This window comes from Micromys minutus (genome assembly GCF_963924665.1).
Source record: "Micromys minutus genome assembly, chromosome: 17".
NCBI classification, from domain to species: Eukaryota; Metazoa; Chordata; class Mammalia; order Rodentia; family Muridae; genus Micromys; species Micromys minutus.
The window spans coordinates 47,650,126-47,669,440 of record NC_137952.1 but is presented as its reverse complement, the minus strand read 5'-3'; the positions used below and the strand labels follow the sequence as shown (position 1 = coordinate 47,669,440).

General features: G+C 41.6%; 1 protein-coding gene across 11 annotated transcripts in view; it reads right to left on the bottom strand.

Moving 5' to 3' along the window:
- The window catches only part of MACROD2 (mono-ADP ribosylhydrolase 2), a gene marked incomplete at its 3' end in the record, with an annotated part of 1,819,824 nt that overhangs the window by 103,736 nt on the left and 1,696,773 nt on the right, over window positions 1-19,315 (bottom strand). For 6 of the 11 annotated variants that reach the window (XM_080931763.1, XM_080931769.1, XM_080931766.1 and 3 more), the window contains 2 exons: window positions 15,263-15,373; window positions 10,795-10,863 (listed from right to left, as the gene is read on the bottom strand). In XM_080931763.1, the coding sequence (XP_080787889.1) occupies window positions 10,795-10,863; window positions 15,263-15,373 (180 nt within the window). The remainder of the gene's footprint in view (window positions 1-10,794; window positions 10,864-15,262; window positions 15,374-19,315) is intronic. The other 5 variants (XM_080931767.1, XM_080931768.1, XM_080931773.1 and 2 more) reach the window with 1 other exon arrangement.

Here is a 19,315-nt window from a genome sequence, read left to right as displayed (position 1 = left end):
TCATATATTATATAATTAATATGTTATATTAATTTCATATAGTAATTATTGAATATTAAATAAGCATACTTTTGGCATAATAGTATATAATTATGTTTTCTGAAAGGTAAAATATTTTAAATATATATAACCAAAACTTTTGAAAAGCATATTAGAAAAGCTCCATCATGAATTAAATTTAAATAACCAGTCTTACCCATAGTAAGTAGTGTGTATAAATTCACCACCAGTCGGAATTTAGGGTTTCTGTCTTAATGAACTCTAGAACCTCCTACAACACACTGTCAGTACAGTATTGATTTTTTACTCACACATCAATGTTTGAATTCAATAAGGAATCATGTGTGAGGACTACTCTAAAGAATATTTCACAGGCAAACAGACGTACCTAAATGAACTGATGCTCTGTATTTAACTAGGAACCCATCTCTCCTAGGAACTGTGGTGCAAAGGTGCACACTCACACGGTACACAAGTGCTAGGACACAAGGTGGGAGGCTCAGCACCATAAAAACCAGGACAGCAAAAGAAGAAAATGGTTATTTTGTTTGTGGTCATATAATTATGCAATATATACATGTACTCAAATGCTGTGAACCATCACTACTTATAATTATTATGTGCCAACTAAAATTTAAAAAAAAAAAACTTTAAACATGTCTACTTTATTCTCCTTTAGGGTATAACAGCAGCTTAGTCTGAAAACAGACAGAAATGTGTCTGGCTTGGAGTTACCTTTTGCATTTCTCTACCCTAATAAGAGGAGGCTGGGTGCCTCCCATCAAGACCAGACATTGTTTGAAGACCTGGCAAATGCTACTCAGCACATTGACTGCCCTAAACCAATCTTTACTGAAGCACCAAGTAATGTCAGTAGAACGCCACAGCTTCAAGGGATCAGACATAGGCACTGACAAGACAAATCTACGAGGCTAGTCCTCTCTACTCTGTGGATGAATTCTTGAACTTAGTGAGAAATGACTTGAAGTCCTTATATGTTTAACTAGGACCCTCCTGGTGTCCTACATGCTGTGCCTTTAATTAGTAGGACCCTCTCCTTCATGTCCTACAACCTCTTTACTTAGCCACCTAAATGAAGGAGAGTGAAGCCTAAAAATAAACACAATAAACTGGTCTCCCCGTCTCCAGTGAAATATCAAAAATAGCCACAGGCAGGAAAGAACGGGTTCTAAACCAAGTATGGAAGAAGCAGGCGGGCACACATTTGCATCACTTCAGAACTGATGGCCTAACCTTCTTGTTTTAAAAAAATTCACACGTTATTTCATGGCCGTATACACAGTGAGGGCATCATGGGCCCTTTACTCTACTGTAGTCTGATCAAGGTGAGTGGAAATGTTCTATGGCTCTAACTTTAAGGCTTTATAGTTTTAAAATATTGAGAATCATTTTGTTTTTTACCCTTTAGCTTCTTTTTTGAGAACTTCATATAAGTATGTGATACATTTTTCGATATGTTAAATGATACATTATTTGATTTCAATCTCATCTCAGACTCTCTTATTTGCCCTGTCTCCCATGAACTATATAACTGTTTTCAGCCACTCTTCCATTCTGTCTCTTTGCATTGTTTCCTGTGACCCACTGGATTTAAAACCACGACCTACACATATGGTCATGTGTATGGTACAACATTTGATGGCCAACACTGAAAGTGTGACGCTCTCCTCAGCCAATGGCTCTCCGTGACAGTTTTATCACAAAGATTCATCATCGCAGATGTAGATTCATAATCCGGTACTGCTTCTCATGGAGCTTGTGAGGGTGAAGTCTTCATATTTTAAACTGTCATTGTCTCTATCTTGGATCCCACTCTTAGGCAGTAATTTGCCATGTTGTGTTGAGGATCAACAGTGTTAACTAGGCTGGTCACTTGGAGTCTCCCACCAACTGAGGAGCGTGCATGAGTTGGACTTAGCCCCTCTGCACGTGTGTGGTAGATGTGCTGCCTGGTTACCGTGAGCGTCCCCCAACAATTGGAACAGAACTGGCCCTGATTGCCTGCCTGTGGATTCTGTTACCCTAACTGGGCTGCCTTATCTGGCCTCAGTGGGAAAAGATGTGCCTAGTCCTGAAGTGACTTCATGTCTCAAGGGGGATTGGTACACGTGGGTTGCTTCCCCCTAATCAGAGGAGAAGAGGAGGGGAAGGTTGCCAGAGGAGCTTAGAGAGGGGTGGGTTGGGAGGAGAGGGTGTCTGGGATTGGGATGTAAAGTGATTTTTAAAAAAGTATAAACCAAAAAGAAAGGAAAGAAGGGAGGAAGGGAGGAAGAGGGGGGGGAAGGGAGAGGGAGAAGGAGAAGGGGAGGGAGAAAGGGAGAGGGAGAGGAAAAATTTACATTGGAAATCAGATAGTGGTGAAAACAACTTCTCCTATTAGATACGTTAATAATAGTAACAATATTTCAGGATAGCACCATTGTAGTAACTGTGCACTGCCCACTCTCTGTGGAAGATTCTCTTTTTATCTCTTCACCCAGCTAATTCTCTTGAGGGAGAAAAATTCAGATAATTTTCACTCATATTTGTAAAGTTAATAGGAAGTATCTCTTCTGATGTATGGTTCTCAATTCAATTCTCTAAGAAACTCTTGGAGTTTCATCGCCAGCATTGCACAATCATTTCCTTTTCCGTGGTTACATTGGTGACAGACTTTGTGCGTTGTGGGGCTTTGTAGAGAGCATCTAAACAATGGGGTCCGAAGCCTACTCTTAGGCTGATCAGATCCAGGTAGGTTCCATGTGCCACATGCAACTAACATTGACAGAGCAATGTGGGTTTGTAAGTTCAGTAAGAAATGCACAGGAAGCAGGATGATCCCGCATTGAGTAATGAGGAGGGAAGAAGCAGAGAAAGGGAAACGTGCATTGATAACTGGTACCACTGAAATGTTTGCTCCATCTACAATGGAAGGAAAGAGGAAGAAGGAAGGACGAGAGGGAAGGGGTAGGACAGCAACTGACCTAAGGACTGGCAGTGGGCGTTCCAGAATGCTGAACAAGTCAAACAAAGACTTCTGCCCGTGATGCACTGGAGAAGTAGTGGGAAGTGAGTGGTCCACCTGCAGGCATAGGAAGCCTGGCTATGATTCAAAAGGAGCAGGCTGTCTCCCTAGTGAGGAGGGTATCTGAACGCTATACACCATCGTACCCTTGACACCATATAGTGTCAGGGTCGTAATGAGGAACACGTCAGCTAGCTATCTGCAAACTGCTTTCTCCCTGGTGCCTCAGTTCGGTGTTCTGAACACTTGGCTCTTGGAATGGTGATCCTGGGTTCCTTGGAATAGCTACTCCCTTTCCCCTCCTGTTCACCACCTCTTGCCTCTTGGTCCATCAGGAAGGAAGGACCCTCCTGGCTCCCAAAGCTGGGTTTGAGGGACAGAATAGAAGATAGGATTTTGGTTCAGACAAGCTTGGTTTTCAAATTCTGGCTCTATACCCTTTTGTGTGACTAAACTTTTTTTTTTTAATGTCCTGTATCTATTACCTGCAAAGTTGAGATAATAATACTAATGCTTAAAAACAGCTATAACAGGCCACTTTATACCCAGTCATCTGGAAAAGGTTAGAAAGAACAGAGCAGCAATGCTGATGGAAATATGGTTTCTTAGAGCTTTCGGAGGCAGCCTTTTGGCGATGTCTATTAAAACACATTCTCCAAAAAGCACTGTTCACATTCCTGGAATGTTTCCCATACAAATAAAAGCACCAGCATATGACAATCTATGGGCAAGAGCAGCCACTGCAACATTGTTTGTATGGCAATAAAATGGAAAGAAAGTGCTTGCTCATCATAGGAGAATCACTGAATAAATTATGATACAGCTGAACCATGAGCGTGATTTGAGTTCTAAAGTGATGAATTAGATCTGCAGAGAGAGACTGAAAGCGATTTCCATGAAGGTTAGCTGCTCATACCAAAACAAGATTCAGAAGTATATGGAGAGTATGACACAATGGTTATAATTAGCAAACACTTATTTAATGATAGTTAAAATATCTTAGTTTCCAGATGGATGCAATGCTAGTCTTATAGTCTTATACAACATAGGTGCCACTGTCATTTTTATTTAATATATGGTGATGATGAGGTATAGAGAGACTAAACAGTATGCCAGTGACCACCCCGATTAGTCAAGATACAGACGGAAGTTAGACCTGGAAAACTGGAAACCAAGATTAGATGGTTAGTGTGTATATATACAATATATCATATACACACACATATACCTACACATATATATTTGTACTTTACATTGAAAGTAATAGGAAGATAATAAATAAATAAATAACAAACAAGAAAATTACATTAAAATCATATTGTATATGTTTTATAGTATACTTTGTCTATATGATATTGTGTTTTTAATATTCAGAGATACATGAAAGAATGGTCCCTGATGCAAATGTTAATTATCTCAGGGTAAAAGGATAATTTTTTATGTTATTCATTGTCTTCCCGTTGTTTGAATTTGCTATAAAGAACATACACTTAAAAACTAACTACATAAGTTACTAAAAAAGTCCAAAACATTAGAACATTTTTTATTTATTAACATTTTTTGCAGAATATTTACAAGAGGTAAGGAATATTTCTGGTCTGTTCAAAATGTAACAAGAATGAGGAAACAATTAAAGTGGAGATTGGATACAAGTAGAAGGCTAATTTGTTAGGAAATAAAGGTGTGAGAAGTTTAAGAATAAAAATATGAATGGAATTTCAGATCCACTTTTATGTCTAATACTAATTTCAAACAAATATGCATTGTCGAATATCCTAAGAAATAAAACTTAATATGTGTATGGGGATACTGAGAAAAATCTCAGGATTATTTATTAGTGTTTTACAAATGTTAATTTTTGAGAATTCAATTTGTAGATCACATTTTTCTCTTCTTTTTCTCACTTATATATTAGTCATGTCTTGCTTTTAAAAATAAGAAAATATACACAAAAATAAATATAATTTAACTGTTTCCCTAGTAAATCAGTAAAGGATCAGAAAATTTTTATGAACTGATCATATATACTACACACACACACACACACACACACACAAACACACACACACACACACACACAAACACACACACACACACACACACACACACACCAACCATCTAGCATGCAGGAGCCACATATTTCTGTTCTTTACAATGGAGAAGACTCCAAATAACTGAATAATACAATGTCAGGGCTTTGGCAGTGTAAGTGGTGGGACACCAGATGACAAAATATCATACCTCCAATAAAAGTGATGCCTTTGAGGCATATTTAAAGGCACGAGAGAATATTCATGGTCTACTGTTAAATGAAGCAACAGAGTAGACTTTTAAAAAGTGTTTGCAATTTAGTCCTTGAAGGGGAAATCATCATATGCTCTTAGCTTTCATAGTGTCCTATAGGAACAATGTTCTAAATGTTTAGAACAATGATCTAAAATGAATGCATGCCATTTCTATAAACAAAGACAAATGCTGCAAGCTCATTTAGGTATCACCTACGGGGGTCACTTCAACGTAGTGTCACCCCACCACCACCACCTTCTTTTCCCCTTGTCTGAGACTCCTTATTGAGAAACAAGAGACACAAACTGAAGGCATATATACAGCAGTGGTGTGAGCTACAGACATGTTGTGTTTGCCCCAATTCCTTCTCCTTCACTGGAGGACCAGAGGGCAGCCACCTTCCAGCAACATTTATTAAGACAGACAGCCCAAGAGTGAGCTCTGACCCTATATCCGTGCTGACTTGGAGGAGGGTATGGATTCACTTCTGCTATGACGGGTATCAGGATGAAGCTCTGAGAAGGGAATGGAAGATAATAAGGGCAGGAAAAGGACTAAGAAAGTTCATAGTAAGGTGGAGATTAAGGCAGTTTCCCAGGTGGCACAATGTTTTATTTCTCCAGCAATGTAGATAAGGAATGCAGTAATGGAGTGATTCTGAGCTGCCATGGCTGTCCACTCTAATGGTGATAATGACACCACGAATGACCAACTGTTACATTCAACTTCCTTATACATGACCTCACCTTTCCTCTTTGGCTCTCTTACCATGGCTGATCTCCCTTCAGATTTCTTTCTCAATATTTTCCCCCTCCAGTCATTGTGACCTCCACAAGGTCTGAAACTAGATTAAGGATTTAGAAATCCTTTCTCAGGTGACATCCTACCTCATAAATGCCGAACAGCATTGGCGTGACTTTCATGGAGTTCCAAAGGGACATAGCTCGGGTGTGCACCTGGGTATTAATTGATTTTGATTTTAATATTAATGAGCCTATGATTTGGTCTAGTTGACCTTCAAATTCAAATTAGGTACTGATTAAATAATAAGGCAGGTGAATCTGGATGTGTTTCTACAGCATTTCCCCCCACCCTCTCCCCAGTAAGATGGTTTGGCAGTGGGTGAAAATGACATGAGAAATTTGGTGACAGCTAGAAGAGAGAGTGCTCCTGACCTAAGGAGACAACTATACATTTAACAATAGCATCGGCTCTTCAAGAAGAGCATTCTCTAACCCTGAATTTGACTCCTGTGTTTCATGGACCTCCATCTAATTACTTACATGTTTGCTAACTCAAATAGAATTTGTTTTTCAAAATTATAAAAATATAAACTCTGTTAAAAGGCACATCCATAACAGTAAAGGGAAAGTTTCTCAACAGGTAAGTTCAACTTTTCGAATAATCTCAGAATGCCTATCAAATGCCATGGATTTTCCCCAAGGCTAGTTTTACCTTGAAGCTAGTTTCATCTCAGTCCTGGCTCTCAAACCTACCCAGTGAGGAAGAGCCACTCATTAGCATATTCCTCCTACTACTGCATTTTCTCCACTCAAGTCCCACCCACTCAACAGCCATAAGGACTCACTGAGAGTAGGTGCCTTCCTCAGTGTAGGGACTACAGCCTAGTGTGATCTTTAAGCAGACAGTTGGGTCTCATCATAGTAATTACACAGTCCACATTTATGTGGGGTAAGTGGGCCAGAATACTCAGACTTGGTTCCCAGTGAGAAGTATGTCTACAGCACTCAAAAAGAATCACTAGTGTAGACTACGCTTAGGTTTTAACATTTCTCAATTTTTTTCAACTTTCACATAACTGGTTTTAAAAAAAAAAGCAATTTTGTATTCCAAAAATAAAGACAGTCTCCTCATTTTGCTTGCTTGTTTTCAACTCCTACATCCTAGAAGATGCTACATTCCAGTGTAGACTAGAACCTTAACAAATAGAAACCCAGCCAATTGACAAGCAAAGTTGGAAATACCATGGGTATCATTCTGGAGGGAGAGCCTGGCCATTCCAGACCAGGGGCAATTCCAAGCCCCATGGAAGATGCTCCTTTAGGAGTGAGGTCTCCAAAACTTCAAGAGAACATGGCTCTTTAAGACCTTTGATTAGCAGACAATATTTTGCCACTTACAGTGGAGAGTGTTACAAGCATTTCTGTAAGTGATCTTGTGACTGTGGCGTTCTGAAATAGCCCTGGTGTCACCGAGGACAGATATTTCTGCATGAAAGCTAATAACAGACAAGGTTCGAAATGAATCCCGAACACTTATGACTTCCTTTTAACCTCAACTTGACCTCATTCTTGGATGATTTCAATGGAAAATTCTTTTTCTTAATTTTAAAGGGTGCATCTGTCAGTCTTGATGACAGCTTGGCAGGCATCATAGACTGAGTTTGAATGGATAATCCATTTAAAAAGCAGTGCCCGTATATGCACGCTATTTCAGGAGATAAAGGCAAAATCCTCATCCTATATGTCTTACTCTTTATTTAAACCAGATTACATACTAACATAGATCACCAAACATGGTTTCCAAGTTAAAAAGTTAACAAAAATTAATAATTTAATTCCTGTAAAAATCCCCTAAGTCTTTGCATTTAGTCTCATACATTTGTGATCCATGACAATTCTTTGATGGTGTTCGCACCATTAAAAGTCTTATTTTAAGAAAAAAAAATTCCTAAAAGTATTCTGAAAAATAATTGATCCTTGCTTGAGCAATTAACAGTGTGAGATCCTAAAAGCATCAAGAATATCACAAGCAGCGTGCTTTATGAAGGTGTGATGTCTCCAGGCTAAACAACTCAACAGCAAGAAATCTCAGCGTGCAGCATTAAAATTAGATTGTTCCTCCTTCTTCTTACCCTCTGTCATTCAACCTCAGGATGCTTTTTTTATGATAAGCTTCATGATTGAGACATCCTTTTGGCTTTTCTGTTATTTGTTTGTTTTATTTTTGTTTTTGCTTAAAAATAAGTACCATCTTTTTTCTTACACAATCGAACTATTTCTCTGTAAAATGACTAAGTTTCTCAGAAACTCTGACATGAATTACATTTTTAGATATGTCAAATGTCTTTGAAATAAGAGATATCTGAACATACACCTATAGAGGATGAAAGAAATTATCCTTTGAAAATTAGCAATAATCAAAAGGGGAATTATTCAAGATGACAGTAGTATCCTAGACAGTATGTTGGTCCAGTCAGAGCTCCCCTGGGAAGAAAGTTATCTTCCCAGGGACCTGCACATGACATCCGTTTCAGGCTTCTACATTTACCCCAATAGAAAGGACCACACATCCCTTCCCAGGATAGCCAGAACCAGAATCTATGGCAGGATCTTCTTGCCCATATGGTTTATCTCAATAATCTCATCTGGGATCAATCCCTTCTGACAGTGCACCGGAGCCTCAGCCATTTCTGTGTCCTTCCCTTTCCTATTAAAGGAGTTGATTTCTAGAGCCTTCTCCCTCTCTCTCTCTGTCTGTCTTTTTGTCCTTGTCTGTCTCTGTCTGTCTCTATCTCTGTCTCTGTCTCCCCCCCCATGCCCCCCGTATAAACAAGTCACTTCCTAATGATCTATCTTGGTCTGCCTTCTGGAAAGCCTGATATGGGGGATAGAGAAACAACAAGAAAACTGATATGTGTCGCAATATTTTATGAGGTAGATACTCATTATCTACTGAGAATGTATATGTGTGCATATACATCCCTGTGTGTGTGTGTGTGTGTGTGTGTGTGTGTGTGTGTGTGTGTGTGTATCTGTGTCATATGTATTTGCACAGGTGTATGGAAGACACCAGAGAATGTCATCAAGCATTCTCTTCTATCATTTCTCTGCTTTATTTTCTTGAGATGGTCTCTCAATTACTCTGGAGCCAACCTGACAGGCAGCAAGCCTAGTGATCTGTTGTGATCTGAGATCCTCAATCTCAGCTCTGGAATTACAGGCGTGTCTGTGTATAGGTCATTGGGATTTAGGGGTGGGTTGTTTTTGGTTTGGTTTTCATTATTTTCTAGTTTTTGAGACAGAGTTTCATCCAGCCCAGACTGGCCTCAAATTTGCAGTATGGCTGATGCTGGCCTTGAACTCTTGATCTTCTTGCCCCATACTCCTGAGTGCTATGGTTACAGGCATGAGCTGCCACCACTGGCTTAGGTGCTTGGAATCTGAACCCAGCTCCTCATGTTTCCACAGAAAGTGCTGTGACCCCACTGGTTCGTGCTCTGGCCTGAAGACATTACTTCCATCCTCATTACAGAAGGAAAAACTGAAGTACAAAGAAGTTTACAGGGTATTCCCTTGCAAATCATTTGTTTACTTCTCAAATGATCTGTCAAATGTCAGCCCAGTAACTGGTAGCAGAACTAGGATTAAGCCCCAAGCATCTAACCCAGTAATTTATACTCCAATTAACTGCTGTCAACATCTTCAAGAGTCAAAAGGCAATGGGACATGGAATTATATATGCCATTAAGTAAGTATTAAAATTCCAAGACTATTTTGATTTACTCAACAGATTCAAAGAATAGCAAGTCTTTGTGGCAGTATGTGCCTGTTTTCACATCAGATCAGACCAAGGAAATGAACTCAAAGAACACAAGGTCCAAGTCAACACCCATTTGTTCAAATGTCATAGTCTAGTGTAGCAGTCACATGAGGTTTACGTACCTACTAAGGGCAGATATCAAACATTATTTCTTATGGGAAGAATAATCAGGAAGGAGAGAAGAGAATGGCCTATTTTATTTTCCTTTATTGTTTTTAAAGATTTATTTACTTATTATATATGAGTACACTGTAACTGTCTTCAGACACACCAGAAAAGGTCATCAGATCTCATTACAGAGCCACCATATGGTTGCTGGGATTTGAACTCAGGACCTCTGGAAGAGCAGTCAATGCTCTTAACCCCTGAACCATCTCTCCAACCCCTTTATTTTATTTTTGAAAGCATTTGCATTTCTCTTTTGTGACACTTATCTCTACACCAGCCAAAATTTCTCCTAATTATTAGTTTCTTCTTGGTTTACTTGGACCAGCAACACTTTCTCTCAGTGACAGTCCATGGAAATGTGGCCTCACCTCAGGTTGATTTTTATGGATGCCTTTCAAACACTTCTCCCTTGAGCCACGGGCCTCTGGTAGGTGGTCCTCAACACCATTCTTCCAGACTTATGCCCATGAATAGTTACAAACAGCAGAATCGACACATTTCTTGAGTTTCAGATAAATATTTTTCCCTAACCACACTTTCTCTGTGCCTGCTCTTGATTTTATGAACATTATTTTTAGAGGAACACATGTAAATGTATATTAAAATTCTGAAGAGGCTCGGTGTGGCATGGAGCAGAGTGGGTGGAATCCTTGTGTTCAAAATAGAGACTTTCGCTATATCGGTTTCGCACATAAACAAACCCCGCATGGTTTACTTTTAAGGACCTATGAAATTTACATGTGGACTCTTACCTTCATTTTTATGGACTTCAGCTTTGTCTTCAGAAGCAGGGCTGGGCACAGGCGTGGTGCTGACCCCATCTATAAAACAGAAAGAATTGCCTCAGGCTTAGTACCTTCAGGGCGTGGCTTTTTCTTCCTTACAGTCCCCTTACCACTAGCCTCTGAAGGTGTCTGTGTCCTTCACATGCCAAATGGTCTTACAGGGGCAGAGGGTTCTAATGAATTTTTTAATATAAGTAATGAATCTTCACATTAGCACAAATCTTTGCATAAGACAGAGGCCAATGAACTACAAGATTGTTTTGGGGAAGACTTGTTTGTTGGTGGTAGTATGCCCACAACCTCAGTAGCATTTTGCTTTCTCCGAAATTCTCCAAGAACTGAGTACTGGTTTGGACTCGTGACGTGGGGTAACATTTTCCCACGCAAGTTTCTACAAAGTGCCTCGATGCACGTGATTTATATAGTTTGCTTTTGCTGAGCTTGTCAGTTCTATGGGATGCCAATCCACTGGCTGTCCAGCTAGACATTGTCTCTGTGGCTGTCAGCACTGCAGTCCAGGAGAAGGGGACCACTCAAAGTAAGGCACCCCAGAATAGGCAGGGATATCATGTCACCCAGTTACAGAATGGAGACCATGGGCAGGGAAGACTGTCCCCCTTACAGTAAACTTAAGGCCGTTCAGAGCTGATCTCCCTCACTGGTCTCATCAGAACCACGGGGATTTGATTCATGTTTGGCCTCCAAAGTGCTAGATAATTAGCAGCTAGCATTAAGACTGTAAAATTAGGATTCGGGAACTTATTAAAGTCATCAGACAACTGGTAAAACAATGCACATTTTTTTTCCTTAGAGTTACTCAGCTATTGAATTAAAATACACAATTCAGGACATTTTCTTTCTTTCTAGCATATCATTTGTCCATTACATATGGTTGTTACTTTCAGGTTGCACCTCTGTTGGAACACAGAACATCCTGGTGGAAGGGACATAGGAGGTTAGATGGGTCACTTTCTTTCTCTAGGCATCAACTACCTTTGACTTAAACAAAAGGCGCTGGCCGGTAACCCCCCCTTAAGTAACAGCATGTCCCAATTTTCAGCTCCCCTCAGACAAACACTGCCTGAAAAAATTACTGTCACGCCCTTCTTCTGTGCCTTCGCTTCCGAAGCCCTGCATAAGCCGTGCGTGCTTTTCCAGTGCTCTTCCTAACTCTGTCCTCTAAGGTGCTGGCCTCCTTCCTTTGCCTACCAAGTTCAAGACAGCCCCAGCGGGTCTTGAGCTTGCCATCTTCCTGCCTCGGCCCCCCTCTCAGGAAGTATCACTTTCAACTTCCTTTCTTTCTGTCCATCTGACTTTACCTCCCAACAGCATTTCCCAGCCCCTCCCTGTTCTTTTAAAATCCTTGTAGCGGCTGCCTCTGCCTTTCTTGATGGGGTCATAGATGCCATAATGTCCCAGCTCCTTTTGCCTTTGACAACTGCACATTCTTCTCCATGACTCTTCTTTTATTTCAGGCTTTAAATATCCTTTATATCACAGTGCCCCCAAACCTGGTCTTTAGTATTTACCTCCCCTAATATGAACTTGTTTATCTAATGTGATGTCCCTAATGGCTGTCTGCACAGATTTTCAAACTTATTGATGCAAAAACTAAACGGTTAACTCTTTCAACAAAATGCCTTCCATGGAGTAGTTTAAGTCGTACTGTTGGCCCCCAAGACAATAAATTTAGACTCCTATCACCTACATGAGATTCCTATTTTTGTATTGTGCCCCACCCAGCCTTTCAGCTTGTTCAGGATGTTGCTTATGTGCCCCATTTCGGTATTTTGGTCTCTATTTCCAGAGTCCTCTGTCATGGTGCCTGAAGTCATCTTCCAACTCTACCTCTCTGATCCATTTTCACTTCCGGGAAAAATGAGTTTATTAATTCATAGATCACTTATTATAATGGTTAAAATGTTCCAATAAATTCTCAGTCAAAGCACCTGCTGCCCACAGTCTGGGGCTATGATTTCTTACCAGATCTCACATTCTACTCTGCCTGCTCTGCTCCAGTCACACCCCTCTCCCCACCCCTTCCTGATGTCCATGTGTTCTGTTCCCTCTGTCGAGAATGGGTTTTCACCATATCCGAATTCAGAGCCCATCTCAAGCAACACTTCTCCAGTGGGGCCTCCTTAGAGTTGCCCTCTGAGGGTTACCTCAATTTCACCTCCTTACTCATCAAGCTACTTGAACTCTGGCAATTGCATCCGTTTTAGTTGTTTATTGTTAGTATTTCCCCCATCAGACTATAAGCTTCCAGGAACTATGGAGGTTGTTTTTAGAATTAAATGCAATGTTTGCAATGCACACACAATGCTGGAGAGGCAGTCAACCCTCCATATATATTTATTACTGATTTCTTGATAAATACTATATGCAATTGTATTTGATTTGATGGTGACAGCTGTCAGAACCTGTAAATAAATTATGCTATTTTGAGACAGCATTTTTCCATTCTGTGGAAGAGACCTGCAGAGTTATGCAATCAACACTGGCACTGGGAACTCTGTCAAATGAAAGCAAGATATTTTTATTTTGGAAACTAACAGCAGGTCAAGGGGCTTTAACAACGAAAACCACATCTTCAGGTGTTCTGTTGCCTAATCAGAGGAGACTGTTAAAGGGCAAAATGAACAGATCAGCATTGGTCACAATTCTACATGGACCCTGCTGACGATCTCCATTAGTCAGCATGCTGTCTTGGATGAGCCACCGAGGAAGACAGTTGCCTACAAAAACCACCTAAGAGAGAACCATGTTGAGTGGTAATGCTCTCCTAATCAATAGGCAGAGAAGCCTCCACTCTTCCACTCCCACCTCTCAGAAGGTGGTCACAAAACCAAAAAGAAACTACCAGAACCCAACTGATTTAGAGGGAAAGGATGAATGAATAAAATATAGGCAATGGTGTGTGTGTGTGTGTGTGTGTGTGTGTGTGTGTGTGTGTGTGTATGTGTGTGTGTATGTGTGTGTGTATGTGTGTGTGTGTTCATGTATGTGTGCATGTGTGTGCATGCATGCATGTATGTGTGTACACATGTGCATGTGTATTCATATGTGCATACTGTGTATATATGTGCTTGTATGTGTGTGTGTTTGTATGTATGTATGTGTGTATGTGTGTGTATGTGTGTGTGTGTGTGTGCAGTGACAGGAGAAAATCAACGTTAATAAAGACAGCTTGGAACAGAACACTGAATGACTAAAACTCATAAAACCTCAACCGTCAGACCAGGCCCTCAGCAGCCAGCAGTTAGCTGACTCATACATGTCATTGCTAAACAGTCATAGCTTTTCATGTAAGCCCCATCTCCAGCACATGTAAGCCCCATCTTCAAGCCCATCTTCAACACAGTGCAATGGTCATGGGTGGGGGGGCTGTCCTACAAAACAGATTATAGCACCAAAAAAAAAAATCATTCTGCTCAGAGGAAAGCACCGGCTGACCCAGCAGCAGGTACGCAAGGTCCTCCCTGGCTTCAGTGCATCCTCTGATCAGCCCTCTTCACTTCCATCGTCTGAGTTCCTAAAGCTCTCTCCTCACACCAGCCCCAAGAGTACTGCAGAGGTTTTCAGCAGAAGATGGAGCACATTGCCTGTTTAATTCTGAGAGTGCAGGTTCTGAGACTAGGAGGTGGTGGGCACAGGAGTCAGGGCTCAGCCTTTAAACCATGCTTCCCACAGGGCTCAGTAGAATAAGGAAAATAACTTGGAGATTGATGGAAAGGGGTGCTTTTATTTTGGCAGTAAGGCTGGAACCCATATGCTTGTGGCTATTATTCTCTTAAAGGACAACATTCCCAAGAACAGAAATGGGGTAAGGAGGGTGTGTGAGAACTCAGAAATGATTTCAAACCCCTTTGAACCATAACAGCTATTATTTTAAAATGCTAAATTTATAATCTGCAGGGTAAAATCTATAACGTAATATAATTAATAGGCACAGTGACTTCTCTTAATAGGGGTGATGTTAGGAAGGTTCTTTATCTTATAGCTGTTGGGAGTGAGATGCTGGTCTGGTTGTCTGGCACCATCTACAACATGCAGATAGCCAGACACTTGGCTCTTTAAAATTAAATGCAGGGGAGCTAAAACCCTATTTACTATGGAGAGAAAACCTTTTCTTTGCTCTCTCCACATAGCTGAAATTTCATTTTTTTCTTCCTCTAACTCAGCCTGCTCCTTTTGACCTGATCTATGTCCTGCAAGCTCTGGTGCTGTGCTTCTGATCACGGCCCACCGTTCTTAGTGCATTACTAGGCAATCTGTTATTACAAGAAGGAAATGGCGTCAGTGATACTGCTTTGTATGGGAGCACAGTCAACTTAGGAGCACATGGAACTGGAGAGAGGAACACTGGGTTAATCAGGTTTTGAAAAGGCACAAGCATTTTCAGACAATAACAGTGAGTAAAGTTGTTGTTCACCTCTGTGGATGAGGCCTAGGAGACTCCTCAAAAGAAACCTGAGCCCACCTGCTTCTTGGCTCTGCCCCTCCATTTCTTCCACGGTTTGCTTTTCCTCTGGACCACTTTCATCTTTCAAAAAACCACAGGGGGAGAAAAAAAATCAAGTCAATGTTTGAAATATCTCTTTATGGCTAATATGCGACACTGAAATTAATTGCAAGCAATGTACCATGACTCCCACAAAGCACAGCAGAGAGATGAACCAGAGGCATGAATCAGAAGAGGCCCCACATAAACCGGTACTCTATACTTGTCTCTTCTCCCAGGATTTGCTAGAGGTAAAGACAATGTTGAAGTAAATAATATTCACTCTGGTGCTGGGAGCGTTTCTCTCTTTGCCGGCCATCTCCAAAGATGCCAAACACGTCTGACTTCCAATCTTCTTTCCGGCTTTGAATCCAGAAACATTCTCAGTGTAAGAAGCTTGGCTGATTTTCTATGCCTTTTATGTTTTTGTTAGATATGTGCTTTCAGTTTTTTTTTATTTTCATTTGTCTCGTATATGATGGTCTAACACATCAGCGGGTGAATTATTTTGTCCTGAACTTATTATGCTCATTAACTGTATAGCTCTGAAAAAAAAAAAAAAACAACAACTAAATGGGAAGATGCAATGGAGGCTGCCTACTAAAATTTGTGAATTCATGGGTAGAGAAAATATACTCTCAAGGGCAAGGAAAGGCCTGCTTTTGTAACTAATTTTGGGGAGATCTCCAACACACGTTTGTGAAAAGGAAAAGACAGACGATTGCCTTATCTAGAGACTCGAGAATGGACTATAAGATGGAGTCATATACAGAGAACTGAAAAGAAGTTAGCGGTATGAAGGACAAATGACCATAAGGTTATGTCCCTTCTGTGTGAATACAACATGTCTTGTCACTTGTTTGACCAAAGGGACACGGGAGAAATGATGTTCTGAGCCTTCAGAGCTGCCGCAGAATATTAGTTCCTGCTTTCCCCTTTCGGAAAGGTAGCCATAACTTCAGGGCAGTTCAGGCTAGACTCCCCTGGACAGAGAGGCCCATGAAGGAGGCAGTGTGGCATCGTCTAGTCCATCCCAGATGCCTGTAGAATGCAGAATGGCCACCTTAGCCATTGTCACAGCAGAAGACTGCTGAGTCCTCTCTGTCCCTGGCCCATAAGTAGGCCTAAGTCACCAACACTTGTGATCTTACTGTGTTTTTAGCACCACTGCTTGGTATTCTTAGTTCTTTTCTGGATTGCTGTGGTGTGAGCCCTGAGACTGTGCCCAGTCAGGCCTTGGCCATAGAGTTCAGGCCTGTCTGTCCTCAATGCTGGGAAGGTAGGCATGTACTGTTTCACTACAGCTTCCTGATGCCAAGCCCCTCCCCCCGGGGGAGGGCGTGGCCTGACTAGCAGAGATCAAAGAACAGCCCTAGAACCATTTCCAGAGATACTCTGAAGAACAGTCCACTGGACAGCTTCCACCGTGGACAAGACTGCAGTCCGTGAATACCCGAGTCTGTGCAGAACCCACTCAGTCCGTTCAGCTCAAGGGGGACTCAGCCCGATTCTGGATGTGAGAAGCTAGTGACTTCTCAGTGTGCTGTTAGATCCACTGCAGTGAGTGACATGCTTTACAGCGCCACACGGCACCTGCCGTGGAGAATCGTCATGCGGATGACAGCACTGGGTTTTGCTCTTGGGAGGAAATAGCCATCATGGATTTTCTTGTTCCCTTAATCAGTCCAAGCCTGTTAGAGAGCGTGTGCCAAAAATTTAGCCAATTATCTCTCCCCTTCTTTCCCACCGGATGGACTGAGTCAAGTAGATCTACCAGCTTTCCCCCAACAGGCAGACTTCAGAAAGGAGATTTCATAAGAGGTCTGAAGTCTGGAGGTGACAGGGTGCCTTTAGAATTAGCCTGGTTCCCAGGTCCCTTCTAGTGTGACTAGGGCAGAGGCAGAGAGGTTCCTTAACTGGAGAACACAGGGAAAGAAACAAGTCTTAGGAATGCAAAGAGCTGTTTCAGACAGTTAAAAAGAAATTCGCATTCAGAAACAGCACTCTCACACAGGGGTTCACCCAGCAGGTCACCCAGGATTCTCTCTGCCTTCCTTAACAGACAGCCCAGGGGCATGTCTTTCTTCCCTATTTTGAGCCTCAGCTGTGATTTTCCATTTGAGTATTTTTGCTCTCGGGAAGCTAGCTTAGGAATCGCTTGGCATGTTTATCATGGAAGAAAGGTATTCTAGAAGAAGGCTGGGGTGACATTTGAGTAACCTGCCCTCAGAGCTGAAAAGGTTTTTCAATTTCAGAGACAATTCCCACTCTAGTCCAGCAGGGGGCGCCAATGCAGAAGGCTTGCTCTCAAAGCCCAACTTGCACTCTTGGACAGTGAGATTAGCATGCATCTCACTGTCTTTTAGGACATTCTGGCTGCGTTCTATCTTTCCATCCATTTAAAATGTTTCCAACGAGTGAGTTCTTACTGAAAAAGTGGGCCTCCGCTGGTGTATGTGTGGGGTGGACGTGGGGGGAGAGAAAGACAGCGCATCCACTCATATTACTCGGTTACCAATAAAGGTTCGGTAAGGACCAGATCGACCTGTCTATCTCCACAGGAAACATATAAACAATGAAAAGTTAAGTGGGGTAAAGTGTAGAAACTTGTGGTTTCTAGAAGAGATTTTTAAAGGGGTTACAAAAAACGTGAAGCAATACCTACCTACAGGAGGCACTGGGCTATTTTGTTGGCAAAAAGAAAATGTCACACAGAAGCTACCTTCCAGGTAGCTAAATTTTCCCAGCTACTGCACATTTAGAATCATACATTCACTTGAGATCATACACTTCCACGGCTTTTATGTAGTGTGCGGTGTGACATTTTACTTAAAAAGGCAGAATAGCCAGTAAGAGTTTTGCTGCTGTCTCCTCCTTTTAAGCCATATTTATTAAGCATGAGCTATTTGAAGAATAAATTCAGACTCGAAGAAGGGTTCTGTCCCCGATGGGCTGGGACAGGAATCCTGTGCGTGTTTAACTGTCTACTGAGGGAGGTTGCAAGGCCAGATCCTAACATTATGGCGAGAAGGTGTTCCCTTGATATTTTTAGTCCTTCCCACAAGCACTGAATGGAAATGGGAAGAGAAAGGGAAATCGATCAGGTTAAGTCCTTGACTACCACTGAGCAAGCAGTCGGCCGTGTACTGCTCGCTGGCACGCGGTTACCTCTTCTTACACAAGTCTCCAGACTTTTACAACACAAGCAAACCAGTTCAGATACGGCAGTTCACTGACCAAATTCTTGGTCCCAAGTCTTCAGTCCTCTGTAAGAGGCTGCTTGCCTTGGACAATAAAACACAAGCGGATAACACTGGAGTAGAGCTGGATTAGTGTCTTAGGTCAGATTCCCACCAGCCGCCATGGGAAGAAGATGCCTTTGTAGCTGCCCATTGAAGGAGGACAAGAAGTAGAAAGATCAGCCTTCCAACTCAGTGTAGAGCGAGGCCAAGATTAAGGAACTCATGTCTCAAAATGGTACCATCTAGCTCATCCTAGCTGATCTAGTTGATTTAGCCGATCTAGTTGATCAGGGGACCAACCAATGACCTACAGACCACTGAGAAAGAAAGAACTTCATGTAAGTAACTAGAAGTTGGGAGAGCTTATGGCATGGTTATTGATGAAATTACCTGACAGTAGGTGAGAAGTATATATGGTATGTTTCTCTGTTACTCTTTACTAAATGTTTCCTTTGTGTTTGTTGTAGGTATTTGTATATATTCCTAATTGTATGCACAGGTGTCTGCATGTGTGTGTGTGTGTGTGTGGTGGGGGAGAGAGACAGAGAGACAGAGAGAGCAGAGGTTACACAATTCTGGGTGCATTTTGAAACCACTTCTTCAAATTGTTTTGGTATGTGTGCTGGGAGAGTGATGTGTGGAAATCTACACACGTATGGAGATGAGAGTACCCACAAAAGTGGTCAAAGCAAGAAGAGGATGCAGGTGACCTGTATATCACTCTCGGTCTCAGTCCCCTGAC